General features: G+C 31.6%; 2 protein-coding genes across 10 annotated transcripts in view; one reads left to right on the forward strand and one right to left on the reverse strand.

Annotated features, from left to right (window-relative positions):
• Window positions 1-1,109: 1,109 nt before the first annotated feature.
• Window positions 1,110-25,828, reverse strand: part of LOC139530003 (protein FAM32A-like) — a 56,247-nt gene continuing 31,528 nt past the window's right edge. Inside the window, exons 1-4 of one of the 2 annotated variants that reach the window (XM_071326022.1) lie at window positions 8,065-8,220; window positions 4,086-4,242; window positions 2,349-2,402; window positions 1,110-1,747 (exon numbers count right to left, since the gene is read on the reverse strand). In XM_071326022.1, the coding sequence (XP_071182123.1) occupies window positions 1,679-1,747; window positions 2,349-2,402; window positions 4,086-4,242; window positions 8,065-8,135 (351 nt within the window). In that variant the 5' untranslated portion in view covers window positions 8,136-8,220 and the 3' untranslated portion in view covers window positions 1,110-1,678. Of the gene's footprint in view, window positions 1,748-2,348; window positions 2,403-4,085; window positions 4,243-8,064; window positions 8,221-25,828 lie in introns of those variants that run through there. The other variant, XM_071326031.1, reaches the window with a different exon arrangement.
• Window positions 8,204-24,090, forward strand: LOC139529954 (spermatogenesis-associated protein 6-like). Of its 8 annotated transcripts, none has more exons than XM_071326008.1 (13): window positions 8,204-8,373; window positions 10,322-10,459; window positions 11,746-11,794; window positions 13,248-13,420; window positions 13,954-14,052; window positions 14,603-14,664; window positions 15,819-15,897; window positions 16,480-16,594; window positions 17,742-17,794; window positions 18,551-18,611; window positions 19,254-19,459; window positions 21,073-21,222; window positions 22,474-24,090. In XM_071326008.1, exons 1-12 carry the CDS (start codon window positions 8,326-8,328, stop codon window positions 21,202-21,204), a joined length of 1,215 nt encoding a protein of 404 aa, XP_071182109.1. In that variant the 5' UTR covers window positions 8,204-8,325; the 3' UTR covers window positions 21,205-21,222; window positions 22,474-24,090. The 8 variants fall into 8 exon arrangements, with proteins under 8 accessions (XP_071182109.1, XP_071182086.1, XP_071182057.1 ...); XM_071325985.1 differs by having other exon boundaries at window positions 21,073-21,176; XM_071325956.1 differs by lacking the exon at window positions 17,742-17,794 and adding an exon at window positions 16,920-17,068 and having other exon boundaries at window positions 8,208-8,373; window positions 15,741-15,897; window positions 21,073-21,176.

The raw sequence follows: 25,828 nt of genomic DNA on the forward strand, positions 1-25,828 counted from the left end.
ATAAAGAAGGATACGGCTACAAAATAAACACAGAATGGACATTTTTGTCTTTATCATAAAAAAACGTAGATGAAAAAACTGTCAAAATAGGTGCAATTTGGGTACCGTCACGTTAGATTCAGCATATCGATATATTCAATTTTTGTTGAAATCAAACAAAATTTAATTTTGGACCCCGATTTGGACCAACTTGAAAACTGGGCCTATAATCAAAAATCTAAATACATGTTTAGATTCAGCTTATCAAAGAAGCCCAAGGATTCAATTTTTGTTGATATCAAAAAAAGTTTAATTTTGTGGACCACGATTTGGACCAACTTAAAAACTAGCCCCATAAGCAAAAATCTTAATACATGTTAAGATTCAGCATATCAAAGAACCCCAAGGATTCAATTTTTGTTGAAATCAAACAAAGTTTAATTTTTGACCCCGATTTGGACCAACTTGAATACTGGGCCCATAATAAAAAATCTAAGTACATGTTTAGATTCAGCATATCAAAGACCTCAAAGAATTCAATTTTTGTTGAAATCAAACGAAGTTTAATTTTGGACCCCGATTTGGACCCTTTGGAGCTTAATGTAGACCAATTTAGAACGGGACCAAAAATTAAGAATCTACATACACAGTTAGATTTGGCATATCAAAGAACCCCAATTATTCAATTTTTGATGAAATCAAACAAAGTTTAATTTCGGACCCTTTGAACCCTGTTGGGACCAAAACTCCCAAAATCAATTGCAACCTTCTTTTTATGGTCATAAAACTTGTGTTTAAATTTCATAGATTTCTATTTACTTATACTAAAGAAATGGTGTGAAAACCAAGAAAAATGCTTATTTGGGCCCCTAATTCCTAAACTGTTGGGACCAAAACTCCCAAAATCAATCCCAACCTTCCTTTTGTGTTCATAAACCTTGTGTTTAAATTTCATAGATTTCTATTTACTTATACTAAAGTTATTGTGCGAAAACAAAGAAATATGCTTATTTGGGCCCATTTTTGGTTCCTAAAAGAGCGAAAACCAATGTGTCTTCAGACGACGACGCCAATGTCATACCAATATACAACCACAAAGTTGTATAAAAAAAATAATTACATACTACAAACAAAATAAGAATATTTTAATTTCCAATTAAAGGGCCCTGTAAAGAGTTTTATCTGAATTATAAATTCACCAAACATGTCACTGTCATCAAAGAGAATATGTGATCAATCAATATTAACTTTATGAATAGAGAAACAATTGTTATTTATAGTGAAAACTTGCTGTAAACAATTTTGAATAAAATCCTAGATGAAATTTTCATTTTCTTTAACTTATATTAATGGTTCACTTATGCTCATGAAATCAACGAAAATTTGCACTTCAGAATGATAATGAATAAATCCTGAAAAATACATATATACAGTTTTTGCTAACTCAGGTTTCATTTAGAACGTTTCAATATTACTGTTATTTGATATGACAATAAATTATAGAAGTGTTTTTACATACATTATATAAATAAAATGTGTTTTCAATTTAGACAGATCATCACATTCCAAAACACTTTAACAGTATAATTCCTGGTCATCACGTTTAGGACTTGGTCACTAGAATACTTTCCATAGAAAAATATCCATAAGTTCCACATTTAAGACAGCTGCAATTACCATTTACAAATATTTTCAGGTTTCACTTTGTCCAGCTGACCTTTGGAATGTCAAAATGTTCTGTGAGATTATCCAAGTGTTTATTAAAATCCTGAAAGATCAAAAGTACATATTATACTTTGAGCTATCATCTAAACAATTGGAAATCTAAAGTACATGTATATAAGATACATGTATATTGAAGATAAAATAATAATAATTACATCAGTGCTCACCTGTAATTTTTGCTTAAACCTTTCATCAATGTCATTTTATGATTTCGTGCTTTTCAACATATATTAATGAGAATGCCATTTAAATGTTCTTTATATCTGTCGCTTTTTCTTCAAAAGCAAAAAATGCATTTTACCATTTTAGCCATAGTCACTGAAAAACTAGAATAACGAGTTGTGTTAAAGTTTCACGATTATTTGTGAAAGTATTTTAAGTTACTGTCTGAAGTGTTGATGACAAATGGACGAATGGATGGATGGACAATCATATATTGTAATATTTCCAGTATTAAAACAGGCGTATACACTACTTTATCTTTTACATCAAAGGTACAAGTCTTGCTATTCTTCTCCATACAAACAGACATTGTTAAAGGTTGTAAGGTGACCTATAGCTGCTTATTCTATGTCATTTAGTTTTCGTTTGAAAGATGTTTCATGGGCAATCATACCACATTTATATTTAAAACAAACACCTACCATGATTCTTTCCTTGTGAGTTTTACTAGCCTTTTCAATAATCTGTTCTGCTTTCTGTAAACAGAAACGAAAATAATAAATTATTCAGTCATATTTATTTTTTAGTTTTTTTTTTAAAATGTTCATTTTTCTCTAAATGTATATTAAATGTTTATACTGTATACATATAACATAAACATGTAAAATGTAGATGTTATTTTAATAGCTTAGTGACACAGGCCAATTATGACAATGGTATTGTTTCTATAGTAGTATTATTTACTACTTTGGTCCTCAATGCCCTTCAACTTTGTACTTTATTTGGCCTTCTTAACTTTTTTAAATTCGAGCGTCACTGATGAGTCTTTTGTAGATGAAAGGCGCGTCTGGCGTATATATACAAAATTTAGTCCTGGTATCTATAATGAGTTTATTTACAACCACTGCTGGTGGAGATTTATTTCCCCGAGGGTATCACCAGCCCAGTAGTCAGCACTTTTTGTGCTGACATGAATTATCATTGATATGGATATATTTATAAATTAACTGTTTACAAAATTTAGAATTTTTGAAATACTAAGGCTTTTCTACCTCAGGCATAGATAACCTTAGCTGGATTTGGCAAAACTTTTAGGAATTTTGGTCCTCAATGCTCTTCAACTTCGTACTTTATTTGGCCTTCTTAACTTTTTTGGATTCGAGCGTCACTCATGAGTCTTTTGTAGACGAAACGCGCATCTGGCGTATATACAAAATTTAGTCCTGGTATCTATGATGAGTTTATCTACCACCACCCTTTTTTTTTGCAATTATTCCAAAACCTGACATTTCCTTATACATACATGACATAATTTACAAGTAGTCAGTGTAAGGGAGGTAAATCTGAACATACCCAACATTGTTGTATGTTAAATGATTTTTGAATTACCTCCCTTACACTGCTTTTAAATTGTCTTCATTGTCCATTGACCAGAAAAACCTAGTTTTTTCCCTTTTTTAGCCCTTTTGCCCCAAATTCCATTTTTTTTTAGCAATAACCCCCCAAAGTCAATACTAACCATCCTATCATGGTATAATATCAGAGAGACTCATACACTTAAACATAAGCTATTGTTTGAAAACTACAAAAATGCTTATTTTGGGCCCCCTTTTTGGCCCCTAATTCCTTAACTATTGGGACCATAACCCCCAAAATCAATCCCAACCTGCCTTTAGTGGTATTGAACACTCCAATTAAAATTTATAGAGATACATTAACTAAAACAAAAGTTATTGACCGGAAACTAAATGCATCTTCGGATTATGACGACGCAGACGACATGATACCAATATACGACGCAATTTTTTTTTGCTGTTGTATAAAAATGAGAGTGAGATTGGAGAGTTGGAGTAACTATATTTTATACATTTTTATTCACTGACAAAAAAGTGTTTTTAGTAATACTTGTACTGTAGTAAAAAATGATGCTAAAATTAGCATTTAATATAATTAAGAGGTAGAGAAACCTCTGTACGTTATTATTTTAAAGATGTCGTTTCTGTGAATCTATACAAAGGTGAAGTTTGACAGATTCAAAATTATTGCAATAGGATGTGTCTAAGTGGACCTTTGGTTACGAAAAGTTAATAAGTAACCAGCTTTCTTTTGGTAAGTTGGAACTTTCTTTATAATATTTTATACCCATTTAATATTGAAATTCTAACAAGTATGAAACTGAATATATTCTCAATTTAGAAATACATGCAATATAAATATACCCTTTCTTCTCTAGCCTTTTCAAATGCTATTTCAGCTTTTGTACGTTTATCCACTATTATTTGTGATGTAGAATCTCCTTCATTTGTCTTTTTGGCATTAGAAATTTGCTCAAACATTTTCTGAGCATCTTTCTCTTTGTCCCTTTTCTTCTTTTTCCTGAAAGTACAAAATCACTTACATATATAAATTTGATGAGGCACTTGAATGGAATGAATAATTTTCATGTTGAGTGTAAAAGTATAGTACATTTTGTACTTTCATGTTGAGTGTTCAAGTACAGAATTTTAATGTTGAGTGTACATGTACAGAAGTTTAATGCTGAGTGCAAAAGTATTGAATTTTCATAATAAATGTACGAGTCCATGCACAGAACTGCCATATTGAGTGAACAAATACAGAACATCATTACATGTACCTACTGTCCTACAGTGACAAAAGTAAATTTATCTTTTATTGTATATATATATATATATGCAGCTACATGGTGTTCATTAGTCCAAATAATTATGACGTCTGTCAAGGCTTTTTTAATTGTTTTCTGGGATGTGGTAGGAAGGCGTCCAAGAAGAAAATAAAATAGCCTCGCAAAACATCATAATTATTTGCCTCTGCTTCTGTCTGATAATGGCCACAATCAACAAGCTGATTATTATGCCATGACTTAAGTGCGCATACAGACTGATTATTATGTAATGACTTAAGTGCGCATACAGACCCCCTCCCCCCCCCCCCCCCAGTTTGATGATTTAGTTCAGCTTTGTCAGTGAGGCTTTAAAGGCCTTGACTGACGGTGCTGATGCTACCCCAGGAGGGAGAGCGTTCCAATCCCTAATTGTTCTCAGGAAAAATGAGTATTTCCTGTAATCACTTCTGGTTGCTGGAATTGGAAAACTTTTGTCGTGCATGTTCCTCGACAGTCGTGTTGGTTGCATAAGATGACATTCCTTAGTTACAGCCACTTTGTCGTGTTCTATTTTATAGAGCATAGTTAGCCTAGTGTCTTTTCACCTTTTTTCCAGAGATGGCCATTCCAGGTGCTCAATCATTTTGCTTACACTTGAGTGATTATGGTGTTTGTTGGAAACGTATCTTGCTGCTCTTCTCTGGACCATTTCTAGACGATCTATTTCGGTTTTAAAGTATGGGTCCCATATACTGGACTTGCATACTCTATTATTGGTTTTGCAAGGCTTTTGTATGCATTTTCTTTGACTGAAGTTGCTCCATATCAGTTCGGATGTGAAGGTGCAACCAAAGTATTTAGCACTTTTGACAGGTTCAAGTTTGTGGCCATGCAATGTGTACGATGTTGGGATGGTGTTGTTTTTGCGGCTGATGGTATTAGAACGTTGCATTTTTCCGGATGGAAGGACATTTTCCATTTGACTTCCCATGTTCCCAGTTTGTCAAGGTCATTTGAATCTTAGTCAGCAAGCTGATTATTATGCCATGACTTAAGTGCGCATACAGACTGATTATTATGTAATGACTTAAGTGCGCATACAGACCCCCTCCCCCCCCCCCCCCCCCAGTTTGATGATTTAGTTCAGCTTTGTCAGTGAGGCTTTAAAGGCCTTGACTGACGGTGCTGATGCTACCCCAGGAGGGAGAGCGTTCCAATCCCTAATTGTTCTCAGGAAAAATGAGTATTTCCTGTAATCACTTCTGGTTGCTGGAATTGGGAAACTTTTGTCGTGCATGTTCCTCGACAGTCGTGTTGGTTGCATAAGATGACATTCCTTAGTTACAGCCACTTTGTCGTGTTCTATTTTATAGAGCATAGTTAGCCTAGTGTCTTTTCACCTTTTTTCCAGAGATGGCCATTCCAGGTGCTCAATCATTTTGCTTACACTTGAGTGATTATGGTGTTTGTTGGAAACGTATCTTGCTGCTCTTCTCTGGACCATTTCTAGACGATCTATTTCGGTTTTAAAGTATGGGTCCCATATACTGGACTTGCATACTCTATTATTGGTTTTGCAAGGCTTTTGTATGCATTTTCTTTGACTGAAGTTGCTCCATATCAGTTCGGATGTGAAGGTGCAACCAAAGTATTTAGCACTTTTGACAGGTTCAAGTTTGTGGCCATGCAATGTGTACGATGTTGGGATGGTGTTGTTTTTGCGGCTGATGGTATTAGAACGTTGCATTTTTCCGGATGGAAGGACATTTTCCATTTGACTTCCCATGTTCCCAGTTTGTCAAGGTCATTTGAATCTTAGTCAGCAAGCTGATTATTATGCCATGACTTAAGTGCGCATACAGACTGATTATTATGTAATGACTTAAGTGCGCATACAGACCCCCTCCCCCCCCCCCCCCAGTTTGATGATTTAGTTCAGCTTTGTCAGTGAGGCTTTAAAGGCCTTGACTGACGGTGCTGATGCTACCCCAGGAGGGAGAGCGTTCCAATCCCTAATTGTTCTCAGGAAAAATGAGTATTTCCTGTAATCACTTCTGGTTGCTGGAATTGGGAAACTTTTGTCGTGCATGTTCCTCGACAGTCGTGTTGGTTGCATAAGATGACATTCCTTAGTTACAGCCACTTTGTCGTGTTCTATTTTATAGAGCATAGTTAGCCTAGTGTCTTTTCACCTTTTTTCCAGAGATGGCCATTCCAGGTGCTCAATCATTTTGCTTACACTTGAGTGATTATGGTGTTTGTTGGAAACATATCTTGCTGCTCTTCTCTGGACCATTTCTAGACGATCTATTTCGGTTTTAAAGTATGGGTCCCATATACTGGACTTGCATACTCTATTATTGGTTTTGCAAGGCTTTGACTGAAGTTGTCCATATCAGTTCGGATGTGAAGGTGCAACCAAAGTATTTAGCACTTTTGACAGGTTCAAGTTTGTGGCCATGCAATGTGTACGATGTTGGGATGGTGTTGTTTTTGCGGCTGATGGTAAGAACGTTGCATTTTTCCGGATGGAAGGACATTTTCCATTTGACTTCCCATGTTCCCAGTTTGTCAAGGTCATTTGAATCTTAGTCAGATGAGATGGTAAGATATGCTATTGTATCATCAGCAAATAGGCAGACAGTGGATGTGATCCCATCTGGCATGTCGTTGATGTAAAATAGGAATAATGCAGGACAAAGTACAGAGCCTTGGGGAACTCCAGATTCTACATCAATATGTGATGAGCACTCTCCATCCACTACTAGTACTGCTTGCGTTCGATGGGAAGCTGGCAATCCATCTATTGGTTTTACCAATGATACCATAATGTTCTAGTTTGTGTACCAGGAGACTGGGACCGACTTTGTCAAATGCCTTTGAGAAATCCATTACAAATGTATAAAAACATCTGTCTGTTTTAGTGTTTACCTGCACTCATATTTTTAGTGATGTCATCCATGAATTCGATTAGTTGGGTTTCACACGAGCGTTTAGTATTGAAACGATGTTGTAAAGAATAGAGGATTTGATGTTGATCAGCATGTTTCATGATGTGGCTTGTAACTATATGCTCTATTAGTTTGCAGCAGATACAAGTTAGAGAGATTGGTCTATAATTTTCTGCTTTATATATTTCTCCTTTCTTGAATACTGGTGTTACGTTCGCATTTCTCCAGTCATTTGGTACATCCCCAGTTTCTATTGATGTTTTGAAAATGATTGTAAGGATTGGGGCTATTTTTGTGGCCAGTTCGTTGAGTAGTTTAGGTTTTATATTATCTGGTCCAGCTGCTTTAAATTATTTTGATTTATTTTTTGCAGGAGTTTCAGTTTGTGTATACCATTTGGACTAGGTGTTCATGTAAAAACTCATACATGTGACCAAATCCTCTTAGGATCATATGACAGTGGCGTTAATATAAATTCTTATAAAACTTAATATTGGGACAGATCGATTGGGAACGAAACGACCTAGGGACGATTCGACTTTGGGCCGGAATGTCTTCAAATCTTAGATATCATGAGTTGCAGTTCTTTTATACATTTAAAATGCTACTGGGTACTTCACTTACTTTTTAATAGAATGATCTGAGACACCTTTTAGTTTCAATGAACCTCTTCCAACGTTCTCATATTCGGACATTTCAGCCGATAACAAAACAACTGAAAATGTCAACACAGGTGCCCGGAAATTGACCAGGACTCCGGAAGTCGATTCGGTTATCTCCCTTTATCGTTAAGAACGTTAGGCGTCCCTGACACCGGAGAGACTTGTAGTGGTTGTCACAGTTTTGTTAAGTTTTAGAAGGATAACACATTGATTAAGAGTGAAAATGCCGAGGAGAGCATTGAGATGTGTTGTTGACCTCAAAATACGAGCGGTAAGATTATATTTAAGCATTTGTCACAATGCATTATGAGCTGCTTGTTGATATTGCGTGTTTGGTCATGTTCTGAATTTAACCCGCTGGTGTATTTTGTTAAATAGAACGATTTATTAAAGGTCAATGAAGTAGAAAACATTTTAATTTCGGATATTCAATTGATGTTATATATAATAAAATATTTGATGAATAAAATAAATTGAATCAATTTGACAGTGAAATTGAAAACCATTTACTTTAATATAATCGTAGTGCCATTTACATTTAAGGGAACTGTATACATTAATTTACATGACTATTTAACAAAAGCTTTTCACCTTAGTTACCAATTCTAAGTTTTAAATTATTATTTGATTTGACTGATGAAATGAATGCATCTGATGCACCAGTTCAAAGTTTGCGAAATCTTTTTTCCCCTGGTGCATGGGCGGATCCAGCCATTTTAAAAAGGGGGCTTCCTAACCCAGGACAAAGGGGGGGTTCCAATTACATGTCCCCATTCAAATGCATTGATCCTCCAAAAAAAAGGGGGGTTCCAACCCCCGGAACCCCCCTCTGGATCTGCGCCTATGGTGGTCCTTGAAGAAAATCTGCTGGTCCTCACTATTAATCTATTGACAAATACTAAAATTGTGTCAGTCCTATACAAAATTTTGGTTGTGAAATCCTGAGGACTGACACTTTTCACAAACTCTTCCAGTTATTTCAATGAAAATAAAAAATATAGAAAATTTATTTCAAATCCCCATTTATATTTCAGAGCTAAATATCAGAAAGAAATGATTTTGCTTTATTCTTCAATATTTTTGCTACTATTTAATAATTTTTCGTGTTAACCGTAAGAATTTGAAACTTAATTGCAAAACTCCTATACATTTAATTATAGACCCCCCTAAATACTGTTACAATTCTTCTATTGATGTTTAATTAAAAGGTAAACACGATTTAACTTTTTAAATGGCCACTTGCTGTATGTAACTAACAAAGAATTCATTGATAAATTCTTTCCACATAGAGACATGTTTTATTTGTACAAATATTTTATCTGAGTCTTTATTGTCAAGGACAATACATTATGTGTTAAACACAGCCAGTTAACTTTCCTTCCAAATATTTCGTGTATTTGTAATTAAATAAGATGCACACCTCAAAATTCCGAAGACTCAGTTTACAATTTACAACATTGACATGATTATTAAAGCACTATTAATATTACAATATTTTTAAACAGTTACATGGTGACCATGCAGTAGACCTGCATAAATTATAAGGAAATGAGGAGAAGTACATTAAACAAATGTACATATACATGTACCTTCATTTATATGTTCGATCTGAACAATTTCATTGGTAACAATCAATTTTAAAAATTAACTATATAATTTTTGACTTGATTATTTATTTTTTTTATTTTTTATGGGTGGGGGGGGGGGGGGGGGGTCCTTTTTAGAATACTTATGCTTTCTTTTGTATAGATTGTATCTGAACAGATACTGGCCCAAGAATTTGGATATAAAATAGCAAGCCAACTGATTATGTTTCTAAACTTGAGTTGTGACAATGCTTTTATGGACACATGTACACTTTAATTATTCAGTTTCTTTTGTATTGATAGAATGTACGATGGTAAAATTTCACTCCTTTACAGATTATAATGCAGAAAAAATAACTGTTGATTTTGAACTACTAAAATTTATGATCGAACAACATGAACCCAAACTAGAAGCTTTTGGAGATCTTGCGTTCTTTTAAAATCTTTTTAAAGTACCAGTAGTGTACAATGTAAGTGCTCTTATTGAATTGTTTTTTTATGATAGTTGAATTTTCTTTTCGTCATGCACCGCCCTTAAAAATGTAAATGGATTGAGTATATTGTAAGTATAACAGGACACATGGGCCTAAAATATGAAATCCAGATGTGTACAATATTTTTGTGTTATTTCAGGTATCAGCACCAGGTGTATGGTTAAGTAGTAGAGAAGATGTTTACCTTAGTATAAGTCTATTTGGACAATACAGAAATACTAATTTAGTACCATCTATATTCCCTCTACTGTTTAAAGAAGATTTTGTTTTTGAAAAGGTAAGTGAATGATGGTAGATAATTTCAAGTATGTACACGTTTTATGATGATTAATAAAATTATATTAGATGAAAAATATGTTTTTATGATTGCTTTTTTATTTTTTTTAGGTTCATCAGAGCAATTGCTAACAATGTCATTCATTTTATGTTAATCTGTTTACAATTATCTTTTTAAATTGAAAGAATTGAACTTCAATTTCTGTTCTTAATCTTCCCCATCATATGAATTAAAGGGTGTACTATATATTTTGTACAAAAAAATTGTCAAGGGGACAGCACCCTAACAACTCAAGTAAGCGTTCAGGGGCGGATGCAGGAATTTTCGAAAGGGGGGGTGTAAACCCAGGGCACCCAGGGCAAAAGGGGGGGGGGGGGGTGCAAAACATATATCTCGATACAAATGCATTGATCGGCAAAAATAAAGGGGGGGTGCGCACCCCCGGAACCCCCCCCCCCTGGATCCGCCACTGGCGTTCTTGTCAGTGAGTTTTAGCACCTTGATACAAAGATGTTTTCAAAACAGAGATACATTGTATGCAAACACTGTCTTAATTTCATTAATTACATCAAAAGTAAAATTATACCTTTAATTAGGATCCCCTTAATTAAGATATTTCAGACAATAAAGAGTAATTGGATCAGTATATTAGTTCCAATAAAGAAAAGATGACAATTATGACATGTGTAATGTGTAATGTAATCAAATCAGCTTAAGTTCATCAAAAATTGATTTAGACAATTTGATAATTTAATGAATTTCATTGTAATGTATCTATATTAACAAAACTGTGATGCGACACACTTAGATTAAATGTTGAAGTTGATCGTTATCTAAATACTCAAAGAGAAAACAGAATTTGTATATGTTGCAATATGAATGTTTTAGAGGACAAATGTCATTTTGTTTTATCATGTCCAGCGTATACATGTAGATCTGGGCGTCTAGAATTTTTACCTTTATTCTTAGACTAATGTTCTTGGCCAAATCAGCAGAAGTTAGATAATTTATTACAAGCTCATTCTAAATCTCTCTGACAGTAAAACTATGCAACTATTTAAAATGCAGCTTGGAAAATTATATCACATATTGTCATAATATTATTGTATACTCTGTAACTACTCTGCTGTCTTTTGTTTGTCATATATTGTATATATTTTTGTTTGCCATACATGTATATGCTTCTTGCAAATAAAGTATTCATTCATTCATTCAATTCAACTGTACTTGATTCAATACCAAACATTTTATTTAACAATTAATGTACATTGTGATTACTTTTGTAGACATACTACACAGCCTTAGACCCATCAGATATATCAGACTATTTAGAAGGTAAGTTTTTAAAAAAGAACATACTGTGAATTTATTTATTTTTGTGGGAATCAATTTTTGTGAATTTAGCGCTAGGAAAACCAGCATTTTCATGGGTATTTAATTTCATGGTTTTGCCAATCGCTTCATACAAAGCATATATAGCAAATGTGTTATTTGTTGAACATTTGTATTCATGGTTTACCTGTACCCACAAAAACAACGAAAATTGGTATCCAACGAATAATAATGAATCCACAGTATTTACAGCAATATACAAACAGTGTCTATTTTTGTTGTTGTCTTTACTTGTAACAATTAGATATTAAATCAGAGATTAACAAAATCAAAAGACTTTATCTTGACAAGGCAATATTAAATATGTAGAATATAATCATTTCATATGAAGAAGAATGCAATCCTATTAAATAATTGTACAATAACTCCTCTTTACATTTGGAAATGAATGAAACTGTTCTAACAATCTATTGGTAAATGTCTGCTCATTTATATTCAAATAAAGGTGGAGATAACTCTGTTTCTCCAATTCTTCATCAATTTATCCATTTCTGCACCCATTGTATAAACAAATTTAATCCACATGTGGTACGTTTGATCTCAGTTCTTCATTGGTTAAAATCCGATTATGAAGGTTAATATTCTTGTTTTCCTCTGAATTTCCTATTGTGACAGCTTGAAAATAGGCGACCATGTCTGATGATGTCACATAGAAAGAACACATCTTTTATATATATCATTTTATTCTTGTATCACCTAAGTTGGACAAAGGTATACAGAAAAACACATTAGTTTACATTACATTGCATATATGTACATTTAAGCAGATCAGTCGAAAAGAAGGAATAAGTTTGCCTGGGTATTGTTTGAAAATCATTAGAGAAACAGATTCCACCACCAAATCTCGTTTAATACGATATTTATCCACTCTCGACAGTTAAATTTTAAATATTTAAAACGCTTGGAGAGACTCAAATTATAAATTTGAAAATTTAACTGTCTCGAGTGGATAAATATTGTATCACACTCGAGACAGTGGTAGAATCTATATATAATCAGCTAAACGTTATAGGCACATTGTTTTGTTGGGGAAATATTAATCTTCTCAATGATCAAAATCAGCGTTGGTCATACTGCTATATATCCAATGAAATTTTTCTGAGAAAGTGTGTGGTTCAAGTTTTTTGAAATTTTTATATTTTTGTCAAAGGGTCAAAGTAAATATTTTGTCAAATTTCATGAAAATTAAATTAGCTAAATTAATTTTAGTCAAGGTGTTTGGTACCACCTTAATTTATGTTTTTGTTTGAACAAGTTCTATTGTGTCATAGTGGATATCAAAATTGACAGGTAATTTACATTTTAAATGTCTAATAATTAAATATATATAAACACAATTTTGGAAGTTTTTGACCTACAAACTTTCTATCAAATGAATTCTGTTTTGTATTTTCAGATGAATTAGTAATATTTGAACTTCTACAAATGTCAGAGTACTGTGAAGGTGCTGTTCGACTGGCATCCTACTCATGTAATGCTAAAGACTTTCTCTTCCCATACCCATCTTTAGCTCCATGTTATGCTTCCACTGCTAAAGAAATATTGCTTAACAGAACAATTGACTTCCCTGTAAGTAGAAACAAGTAACTAAGATCTGCATTTGCACGATCAACTATTATACATATACTATATCATATACTAAAGATGTTGAAAGATACAAACTTCTTTTCACAAAATATTCACCAAATGATCTGATTCGTGTTGCTAATATAATGTGTTTTTTTCGCTTTGTAAACAAACCCATGCCCAATAGTATTTTAGCCCTCGTCATCGCTTGGGGTAAAATAATCACAACTATAATGCCTACCTATATTAAAACTACAATAAAGTATAGCTTGCATCAATTATTTCTTAATCATTTTACATGATATCATATAGGTTTTACTATTAGTAAAATCAATAAGCTTACTTGGGATGCAGAGTGGATAACTTACCAAACATACAGAAGCACTGAGAATTATCAAATACATTGCGATGCCAGTAGTAAAAGAAAGTGTATTAGTACTAATAGTCATATTATTGAAGTCCAAATGCATTTTTCAACACATGAAGAAGCGACATTATTTGACTAACCATTATTTATAATTGACTCTTATTTTCAGGGAATTTCACCAAAGCTGGAGTTTATAACTGTGACAAACATCAAAGAATCAGTGTCACCTGAGTTGGATGCATTAGATGAGGCTTTGCAGGATGCAAGGGTATAACTCAAAATATTAAAGATGAAATTCTGTTTAATTTACATGTGAAAAAATGAATTGTGTGGTCAACTTCAATAAGACCTGAACTCAGCACACAAAATACCCAATTGGTATTAAGAGTTAAATAATTATGCAGTCTTTAAAAATAGACATACATGTAATGTCTTATGTGCTGAATGAATCGATTACTCTATTGGTTGATTACAATTATTTATTTGGCTTAAAGATTTATTGATGTTTCAATTTAAACAATTATCTCCCCTTACAAATTTTATACAGTTTCTATGACAACAGCAGAATGTTCAACATTCATGCATATATTGATACATATTTAATAGAAAAGCTCAAATACTAGGATAAAGTATACATTTTATAAACCATTACCTTGTTCATTGATAAAAAAAGATTGACAGATTAAATGAATAAAAAAATCAATAAATTAGGAATTGAATTGAAAAAAAGTCCTTCACTTCAGACACTTGATAAAATTATGTGGAGGTACTTTTAATGTTACAAATTATTATTGTTTTTTTCCCTCTCTTTATCACAGAAATCAAGAAGGAGGTCACGATCAAGGTCAAGAAGTAGGCCATCATCCAGAGCATCCATGAGGTTTGTAACAGATGACTGTTTGTGTTCTGGTGAAATGGCTGTTTGTTTGTGCAATGACATGTTGTTTTCATTCACTTTAGCACATTTGATCCCAGACTTTATTGTTTTGTTTAAAATTGATCATGTTAATTCATTTAGTTTCTTTCTAATAATTTATTCATATTAACAGGAAAGAAATTAATTATTCATTTCTATATACATGATATATTTTTATTAATAAATTAAAACTTCTATTCAAGAAATAAATTGAAAATTAAATTTGATTAAAAACAAGTTTTAAGTTTGAAATTGAAAAGACGAGAACAGTTCACAGAAGAACATATTCATATTTAATACAGTTTGTAGTCATTAGTAGACTCATTACCATGTGTCCTTGCTTATATGTAGTGTTAATTTGCTGTGTGTGAGCTAGAAATGAGCATCTGTGATTCAAAAATTTGAATTTGAATTTTAAATTTTAAAATCCCTCTATTCACATATTATATTGAATTGCAGTAAATGCAGCCAAGATTTGAAAAAAGGATCGAATAAACCAAAATGTAAAGCTGAAAATTGAATATTCATTACATGTGATTTTAAAAGTTTCAGTCAGTTTCAATACAGAGTCTTTTTGATTTTGCATATATCATTGTTTGTATAAATTGTGTTGTATTTTCCAACCTCTGGTTCATAACTTGCACAAAGGTGTATATTATCATGCACTGAAGGAATAGATAGTTACAATACACACAAAGGAATCCCATTTTTTTTCTTCAATTTTATATGCACAAGAATATATAAATCACAGATGTACAAATGTATCTAATCCTAACTAGTCAGCTAACTTGTTTTACTTTGTTAATGGAAAATAACTTAGTGATGGTCAATATTTTACCTTTAACTTGAGTGTCAATATTTTAATTTTTTGTTTTAGGAGAAGATATATTTTGACACTCTTTAACTTTTTCATTTAATTTTGTGCTAAAATCCTGAAGCTTTTAAATGTGATTAGATTTAAGAATTGGAAAGAATTTTTATGGTGGTGGGTAAAAACGCTTAAAGGAAAAATCATATTCACGATCTTTCTTTCCCCGTAGGACCTTTGTGCATGTTGAACCAGAGGAGGACTCGAAAAGCTACCACCGGCCAACGGTCTCCTCTGTTTGTCATTCTAGGTCCCCATCCCCTTACCTCAGGAGCAAGTCACCAGGTCCAATAACAGACAATGGAAGACCACCATTTGTTGTCAGACATGTAAGTTATTTAATTAAAAAAGGGAAAAACACTAATACTGTGGATTCATTAATATTCGTTGGATACTAATTTTTGTGGAATTTGTGGGTCCAGGTCCTAAAGGAATGTAGGCAGAATTTGGCAAAACCATGAAATTAGATATCCACAAATATGCAAGTTTTCCTTAATCCATGAAAATAAATGAATCCACAGTAAAGTAAATTGATTTTGGGTTAATTTGAGTCAAATTGATAGAAGACTGTATGAAAATAAGGAGATGTGGTATTATTGCTAATGAAACACTTGTCCATCAAAGACCAAAAAATAAGAATGTAATCACCTTCCGAACACTGTCTGAGCAAAACACATACAGTATAGTAAGTACATGTAATTAACAACCTCCAATAACAAATTATAAAGCCATTTAGTTCACAATTAGTAATTGAATTGATTTTTATACTATGTAATTTTAGGGGTAATACATGGGGATGGAAAAAACTATTAATTCTGTTTCACTTTTGATTGAGGCAATTATTTTTGTCACATATATAGAATACACCTCTACATTTACTCAAAAATCAAAAACTTTTTTTTTTAAAACAGTTGGATAAAAGTTTAATTGGAAGATTACCAGCTGGTTTAGGAAGCTCAGTTCTTAAGAAAGGAAAGAAGAAGGGAAAGAGACTGAGCAGACCAACAAGTGCTATGTCTGATACAGGTAAGACATAAAACAAAATCTGATCAAAATGGCAGACAGAATTAAGGACTATGTATGTCACTAAAACACTTCACAAGGTCATTCTTCTTTCTCTTATTAATTAAAAAGTTTAAGAGAAAATTTATATTCTACTATGGAAGTGTTTTACAACCTTGACTATGCATGAGAGTATAGCACTGTTGGAAAGAATTGATCTTTTGAAAGTTACAAATGAAGCAGTTCCATATCATTAAAATTAGGATAATGATGATCCTTTCCATAATTTGTAAACATATAGTTATCAGATAGATAGTTAGTAATACTAGTAATATTTCTGTTATGACAGCTCTTGGAATAAGGTCTTCTTCCCCAAAGGCTTGCTATGTTATGTCTGAAGATAAGTGTTCGGTGTGTAAAGCTTATCGCAGACATATGGGAAAACGGTACTGGGGACATTCCCCAACTTACCATCCCACAGGCATGGTAATGAAAAAGGTATGTCGTGTTGGGCATGATGTTTATGAAATATTGCAAAAATAGTTACATGCTTTTTGTTAATTGAATACATGCATGGTCTCTATAAAGTACAATTGTCACAAGCTTTTTACACATTTCAATATGTTAGAAAAAGGTGTGTAATGCACAGAGTAAAACAACTATTTGCATGATTTCAGAAAGAAAAATACTGTCAAATGGTTATAAATATAATCAATGTACAGAATGCATGTTTCTGTTTTTTATTCAAACTTATTTTGTAAAAGTTCATTTTATCATTATATCAGTTTTGTAATAATTTACTCTGTTTTCTTATGCTTGAATTATTTAGGTTCCTGGTATTTAGTTTTTAGAAAAAGATTGAAAAAAAAATCTAAATTTAAACCATAATCTTGCATAATTTTACAGCCAGAACTCTTGTTGGCATCACTGCTCACAAGCAAAATTTGGGGTGTGTGTGTGACATTTGAGTGAACTTGAACCCATATATTTTGAAACATATTTTAAAAAGAAAACACACAACTTATTTTGTTTTCCAGCGTGGAGTATTAAGTCATCCATTTAATTGTATTACCTAGACTGTGTAACTTACAAAACTGATAAAATGAATGAAAATAATTAAAGGAACTATTTAAGCATGATTTTAGTTTGTGCATGTTTTTATCGTTTGTAGGGTATTATAGTGACTATAGCCGATATCCACTATCATCTACCGCCAGCTATAAGGTAATACTAATACTAAGCTTTGTTAAAATCAATGTGTTTTGTAGAAAAGAAAAAAAAGAAAAATACATTGAATTATAAAATGCTTACTAAAAACAAAGGAATTAAAAAAAAGGTGCATGTCTGTCAAATTGTTACAGCTTATTTTTAACTTGCCAAATTTTTTATAAACTTGGTAAAACATTTTAACTTAATTTTCAGCCTTTGAACAAGTATTCTTCATATGTCCTTTTTGATCATGCTCTTATATAAAGTAAAATATGTATATCTTACATTGGAACCACTAGATAGTCTTTTTTATCTAATAGAGAAAGTGACATTATTGTATTTTAAAGTTGGAACCTTGGCAGAGACCCAATGTAAGATACATGTATATGTATGTTGATCTTTATAACAGCATGATTTTACCTCTTACTAGAATTAAAAAGGATAAATTATATAAACACATGTTACTATTCACATTATCAACATATCTCAAATTTGGAGGTAGGGTGGAGAAGTCAGGAATTTATACCTTTTGTGGTAGGCATGAGCAGAGACTTCAAATATCTTTTTTTTTATATTTTATCTGCTTTTGTTAACTAATCTATCAATAATAGAACAGGGCAAATTAAAGTTTCACACTCATTTCAATATTGTAACGTTACAATACTTAATCTAAATTTTTTTTTTTAAAGAAACCTACCTGTACCATTGAAATTTACGAAACACTGTTTTAAAATATCTTAATTTAAAAAAAAGCTTAAATCCTATTTTCAGAAATATCCTGATGCAGGAGATGATCCATTGTACAAATCTTACGCAGTTAGTGATGATGAAGGTATGTATGCAATGTTCATTGGTTAAGTTGAAAAAGGGGTGGGGGGGGGGGGGGGGGGTAAAATGGATTCTTAACATTTACCCATATCTTCTTTTGTTCATTTTGAAAAAGATAGCCAATAACCATTAATTTTCATCTGAATATTTTGTTGTTTAAGTGGTATAAATAAAAAAGTAATTTAAAAAGAGTAGATCAAATATATTTCAAAGGGGAATGGTTTTGACATCAATTAAAAAGACACCTTGGATTTCGTTTACAACAGTATGTTGACCACTAGATGACTAGATTTTTGGAATTGGTGAGAGCTGGACCAAAGAATTATACTTCATAACTTTTATTCATACAAATAGATTAAGGAAGATGTGGTATGAGTGCCAATGAGACAACTCTCCATACAAGTAACAATTTATAAAAGTAAACCATTATAGGTCAAGGTATGACCTTCAACAAGGAGCCTTGGCTCACACCTACCAGCAAGCTAAAAAGGGCCCCAAAAATTACTTGTGTAAAACCATTCAAACGGGAAAACCAACTGTCTTATCTATATAAAAACGAGAAACACTTATGAACCACATAAACAGACGACAACCACTGAACACTGAAAGAATGTTATTGAACAAACATTTATTTCTTTTTTATAAGATTTGGAAGTTGCAGCATTGACTTCTTCGTTGAATAGAATTCGAGCTCGGTCAAGGTCACCAAGTCCATTTGTATACAAACCAACATTTAGTAGTCGTTATACCTACAGTCCCTTAACAGCAGCAGAAAGGGTGGACTTGAAAGTTCGTAGTGCATTGAGAAGAAATAGATCTTTAGAAAGACTGAGTATGCTGTCACCAGCACTTGTAAGTGTAATTTATCATGCTATTGGCTATGACTGTACATTTTTGTCATTTCTTGGTTTCTTACATCATCTTAAACAAAATGTATTACTGTGGATTCATTATTATTCGTTGGATACCAATTTTCGTTGAACCACAATTTCAAATATTCAATGAATGACAAATTTTCTATAAGTCTTGTATGCAGAGATTGGCAAAACAGTAAAATCAAATATCCACAAAAATGCAAGTTTTCATGAATACATGAAAATTGATACCCACGAAAATAAATGAATCCACAGTAAGATCTGTCAGAGTCAGATATTTAACATTTCAAATACTAAAGATGAAATGGATTGTCTTGATGTGTATTTTGAGAATTTGAGTGATTTTTGTAGAAGAAAAAGAAAAAGTACCGGGTAAGACATACATTCACAGGAAGGCCTTATTTGGTATGATTTTTCTTCTGAATTCATTTATTTAATCATCCACCATTTGGGGTTGGGTTCACTGTTTGAAAACACTATTTTTTACTACCTTAATCTGTTTTGGGGATAACAGTTTTTTTGGTTTTTTTTTTATAATTTTATAAGTTATTTAATAATGAACCTACCAGAAATATTAACCAAAAGTACTTTTGTGCTTTTCATATATGCATTTGAAGAACATTTTAATTTTTGGGATATGATAAGGCCTTTCTGTTATATAACATGCATGGAAATATAAAAATAATATATGCATTTTCCATTTTTTTCTCAATCAGTTGTTTTCAATCACTTTAAATAATAAAGCAGTATAGACTAAAATTATGAATTCAAGTTTATATTAAGGTGAAATATTTTGAATTCTGAATATATTTAGTTAAAATGCATGAATAATAGAACTCAGGAAGTCACGAAAAGGTGATTGCCTGATGATCTAAATACATTACAAATACATTTACTGAACATTTTATCTAAAAAAATCTGTCATGTTTTAATTATTTGCATGTGATAGTTTGATATATTAGTTCATGGTGGTTGTTAAGCAAAGGAGGCAAATGATACAAATATGAATCACAAATGCAACCTTAATATACAACACCGCAATTGAAAGATCACAATTAGACACAGATATTTTTAGTTTACATGATCGACATCACTTGGTAACTGTCATCTCACAAAAGACTTACATTACTTTAAAAAATGTAAAATGTAACACTGAAACATACTTCATATATGTTGCCTGCAAGAAAGATTATCATCAACAGGTCTAAGGAAGGGATAAGATGTGGTTGTTGTTATGTTGTTATTATTCATTAATGGTTTCTAAATATCTAAATTTGAGAGAAATATCTCCTAATAATAGGCATATTGGATACTGTCTGATTGACTGTGAGTCTTTTACATCTCCTTTTATTGATAGGGATAAAATTTGCAAAATGTGAATTATAAAATTGTGTAAGTCAATTATAATTCGGATGTTTGTTTTGGTTTTATATATGCGGGTGTATTCCTTACATCTAATTTGTTTATACATATATATATTTATTGCAATATGAAACATAAAATATAATGAATTTTTCAAATGGTAAAAGGAATGCTTTTGCAGTTATATAAAGTTTTAATTATTATAAGAACTGTATTTGTTTGTTTCAGTCTCTTTCAAGACTTACACCAACTTATAGACCAAGATATGTATCTCCCTTTCGAGATTCTCTAGATGACCTTGCGCTAGATACAACCCTAGCCGAAAGAAGGAGGTATTACAACTATGGTTACTACTACTAGCGTTGCATGACTAGCATGGTACTTGTCAATTTTCTTCTATATCACTAACTTTAGTTCTTTTTGTTATTCTCAGTTTAATAATATCATAAGAAAAATGTTTTTCATCAAAGTATTTATTGTGACTTGTATTGGCATAGAAAATAAATTGAAAGGAGAGAGTCTAGGGTGGCAGCAACTCCCCCACACCAATATTTCTAAATATTTTAAAAGTCTAAAGACAATCTTTAAAATTGTATATAGTTCAAACAAGTATTGCTGTTTCTGCTTTTTTATAACTGACAATATCAAACATGAACAAAACTGAGAATAACATTATAGTTAACTAACAACATCAAAAGTAATGAAAAAGGTCTTATGAAAAATATGATACATGAAAAGAAGTATAATACATTTAAATGCTTTTTTATTTAGGTAAAAATATGGCATATCAGAATAACTCACCATTTTGGTATATGGTAAATTTATGTCCATTTATTTTTATAGAATTCTGATGAATGTGTCTGAAGCATGATAAGACTACTATAGAATGTATATATATTTTTGCTTTATTGTATATTGGCTGCATATCAAGCTGTTATGAACTTGCATTCATCTACTGCTTTCAATGATAAAAGAATGAATGCATGCCAACAATGTTCTTATTTATAAAAAGAAATCAAAATACAACACAAGTTTGGGGATCTGCTCACCATCAAAAGCTTTTAATTAATGAATATTATATGTTCATGTACGTGTTCATGCATTTTGTTTGGTTCCTATCTCATTGACAACAGAATTGTTCCTTTTTCTTCCCTTACTTTTTTGTCATTGTATAATTGATTACTTAACAAATTATAAAATGTATGGCTCCAATTTTCTTTATCAGTTGTCCTTTTAGTCATCCTGAAACTCAAATGGTTGTCTCAAATAGTTTCCATTCTTAGATCAACTTCCAAAACCTTTAAACCTACTAATAGTGAATATATAAAGTAATCAAATTTTTGTTTTTTTTATGCCTAACTGCAATGAAGGGGACATTAAGTTTTACCCTTGTCTGTATGTCCAGTACTCTAACTTTAGTTTGCCTCAACCAAATGTTATGAATCTTTTACAATGCTTATTACCACAAAACACAGATCAAATTTGAATTTGGGATGTGTTACTTTTACCGTTCTTGAGTTATGCCCCTTTATAATGTCATATGCAAGGGGGAACATTAGTTGAAGATACATTGGACATATTAATTAAAGATCTTTTCTAAATAATCATTTTGATATTTTGTGTTTACAGACCAGAAGTTCATTTGGACAATGGTAAATATTGGACAGAGAAGTCAGCTCAGTATTCAGGAACGTCACACAGACAAGTTTTTAATGACACTTTGAGCTCGTCTTACAGTAAATTGTACAGTAACGCTAAGAAGAAAATTGTAGTCTAAATGTTTTTATTATTGAGCTAGTATAAAGTTGTAAGATTCTAATGCTATTTTTAAGGTATATTAAAATTCTTATGCTATTTTTAGAATATTTTTCTTTTCCTTTTTCTTTTTTTAATTGCAGAGGGAGGGGAATTCAGATTGTTAGGGGAAATTTTCAGCATAATTGATAAAATATTCCCAAAAGCAGATGGGGTGGTTTTTTTTTTCTTTTCAATATAATTTGAATATTTTCTAGTATTTATAAGACAAGTGAGGTTTTTCAATAAGAAAATGCATAATAAAAAAATAAAAATCAGTTCTAAAAATAGCATTTGATTGTTAACAAGATTGTTAGATACATATCCTGCCTAAAACTGACTGTGATAAATATTTATGAAATTAAATTTTTAGTTTTAATTTATTTATACATGTATTTAACTGATGTTATATTTCAACATTTACTCACTGTTTTAATTAGTTTGTGATACGTGTAGACGTGATAGTTGTTCCTGTTGTTTATATACCATTAAAATATATGTATTTTTTTAAAGAATTTCTTATTTATGTTATTCTTTTATGGAGAAAAAAATCTGAATTTAAGTGATGATTGTAGAGTTTTAACAATACTTATATAGAATACATTCAATATATATGATATTTTTAAACTACTTTCTTTTTGCAAGTTTTAAAACTTAGAATTACTAACAAACTACATGGTAAACAATGTTACTTTTGTGCTTGAACTACCTCCGTTCTGAAAAATGTTTAACAAGATACTCGGTGAACATTTTTCAGTTGTAGGGTTTCTGAAATAAATGTCATTTTTATTAAGTTTTAGCTTTTAACAAGCTTTTGTTTTAATTGTTTTAGAGTACCAAAATTTATATATTTATATTTTAAATTATTTGAATGTTGTTAGTGTGTCTCTGTGCTCTACAATTGTGTTAAATTTTGGATTTCTGGTTAACAATTTTTCAAAAATTATTAATAAAAACTATAGTATGTCAATGGTTATAAAGTTATAATATATTCAATTCATTTAGACAACAGGGTTTAGAAAGATAAACAGGGAATTTTAATCGTATATTGATGATCCTCAGTTACATAGATATCTCAGAATATATGATTTCCTTTACGAATGTAAAAAGTAAAAAAAAAATTAATTTAAAATATAAAAAAATTAATAATTTAAGTTGAAGACAATGTTAGGAAAGATATTATTGATATCTGTTTTATTTTTCACTTTTTGTTGTTATTGATTATGGTGCATGAGTAAAATTTATAATTCTTCAACTTGGCAGCCAGACATTTGTTTACAAAATTATTGATTAATATCAGACATTAAACAATTTTTTTATTTTTTACAAATCTATTTTTAACATTGACAGATGTATGCACCACTGCTACACATGTTTTATTATCATGTACATTTGTAACCATAGCGTAGTCCATGTGTAAGAAGCATTTAATCATAAAGTATTATTTATGAATATCTTGTTTTGTTTGTTTTTAAATACCTGTGTTAGATATATAGATGGTTTATTCTATAAAAAAAAAACACATTAAAAACAAATATACCGAGAAGCACAATAATATACAAAAACAGCCCTCTAAGGAGGGGGATATCCAAATCTGTCAACCATGCTAAGGTTATTTACCCAAGGGCTAACCACAAGTCAATTTGTATCCTGCCTTGATGAAGTTGAAAAATCGAGACTTCGGTGTGCTGGTTCCAGTGGCAGCAGTGAATCTTTAGTTTGTGATTAACTAATCTGAACAATAAGTAGTAGGTCAATGATATTTGGTATGCAGTTGACATTAGCATTTGCCTTTCTTATTGCCATGGATATTTATTTTTATCTTGCCCTTCATTCGTGATCTATTGACTTTCAATGTTTGGTATAATTAGTGTTCAAGTATTGCCACGAAAGATATCAAAGGAACATTCAAAATCATGAGTCTAAAATAAACTGACTAAAAAAGAAAAAGACCAAACAAACTAACAGTAGTATGAATCCTATAAGCTGTATTGCTTTTGGAATAAAGTATTATTATAAACACAAAATGTAACATAGAAAACTAAAGACTAAGCTAGACGAAACTTACCAAAAATGGGTTGATCTCAGGTGCTACGGAAGGATCAGCATATCCTGCTCAACATGTAGCACTCGTTATGTAGTAGGTCTAATTGGGTAGGTCACATTTTGAAAGAGAGGGAAGAATTGTAGTTAAGGAACATAACGCCTAATATCTATGAAATGGAACATATCAGCTATCATCTGTGAAATGGATATTCCATAACGGTCAACCAACTATTGAAGGGTTCCTTAAAATTTATGAAGGGATGATTTCAACTTCACTACCTGGAACTCGTGGGTTAAAAGCTTCTCTCTGGGCAGCCCTTTATCAAGGAAATAATGTGAGGAAATACAAGACCTGGAATATATCGCATTAACTATATACAATGTGTTGCTGGTATGTTGCTACAAAGAAAACGAAAGTTTACAATTTGGAAGCTGAAATCGTCTCTTTCGTCACAACGTTCTTTTTCAACATGACCCTCATTGTCTATTTATAGATGTAAGTCAAGATATGAGGCATAATTAACTGTATCTGATGTATCCTTTATTTCAAGTTGGGTGGGATAGATGTGTTCAATAGTCACCAAATTTTGAATTATTTAGTGAGAGAACATCATCAATATAGCAGAAAGTAAAGTTAAAAGGATACAGACAACTTCTGAAACTTTTGCATTATGATATTCAAAGGCAATAACTTCTATAAGGCATCATCAATTTACAAATTCTGCAATTTTTACATGTAGCTCTTATTGTTATAATCATTTTTCTATAATAGCCAAATCTGTGAAAGAAGTTGGTTCATTTACTTATAATTTTGGCCCTTAGATCTGATACATTTTTACTTCAATGATGTTGTGAAAATTTTATGGATATATATATAATGTTGAAATGTTCAATTGTTTGAGTTAAAAAAGATTTCAAAATTGTGTCATATTAAAGTGATGTATTACCGTCAACTTAGCTGTGTAAATGGAGTTATTGTTAATAACAGTGTGTACAATTTTGTTGTTAAATATTTTTTTCTAAATACACCTTTACAGGGCCTTTAATAAGAACGTTGGTGATCATGTTCACATACCCCATGCCTTGAATTTTCACTGGGCAAACAAATATCACTAGATTTCAAGTTCAAAGACCCAGAACTGAC

Source organism: Mytilus edulis, chromosome 1 (assembly GCF_963676685.1).
Source record: "Mytilus edulis chromosome 1, xbMytEdul2.2, whole genome shotgun sequence".
In the NCBI taxonomy this organism is placed as follows: Eukaryota; Metazoa; Mollusca; class Bivalvia; order Mytilida; family Mytilidae; genus Mytilus; species Mytilus edulis.

Bases quoted from the DNA above. Each gene is read 5' to 3' on its own strand.
- LOC139529954 (XM_071325956.1), top strand. From the start codon at position 8,326: ATGCCGAGGAGAGCATTGAGATGTGTTGTTGACCTCAAAATACGAGCG. The intron at 14,665-15,740 runs GTTTGTAACAGA...CTTTCCCCGTAG, and splicing joins TCATCCAGAGCATCCATGAG to GACCTTTGTGCATGTTGAAC. The intron at 19,460-21,072 runs GTAAGTGTAATT...TGTTTGTTTCAG, and splicing joins GTATGCTGTCACCAGCACTT to TCTCTTTCAAGACTTACACC.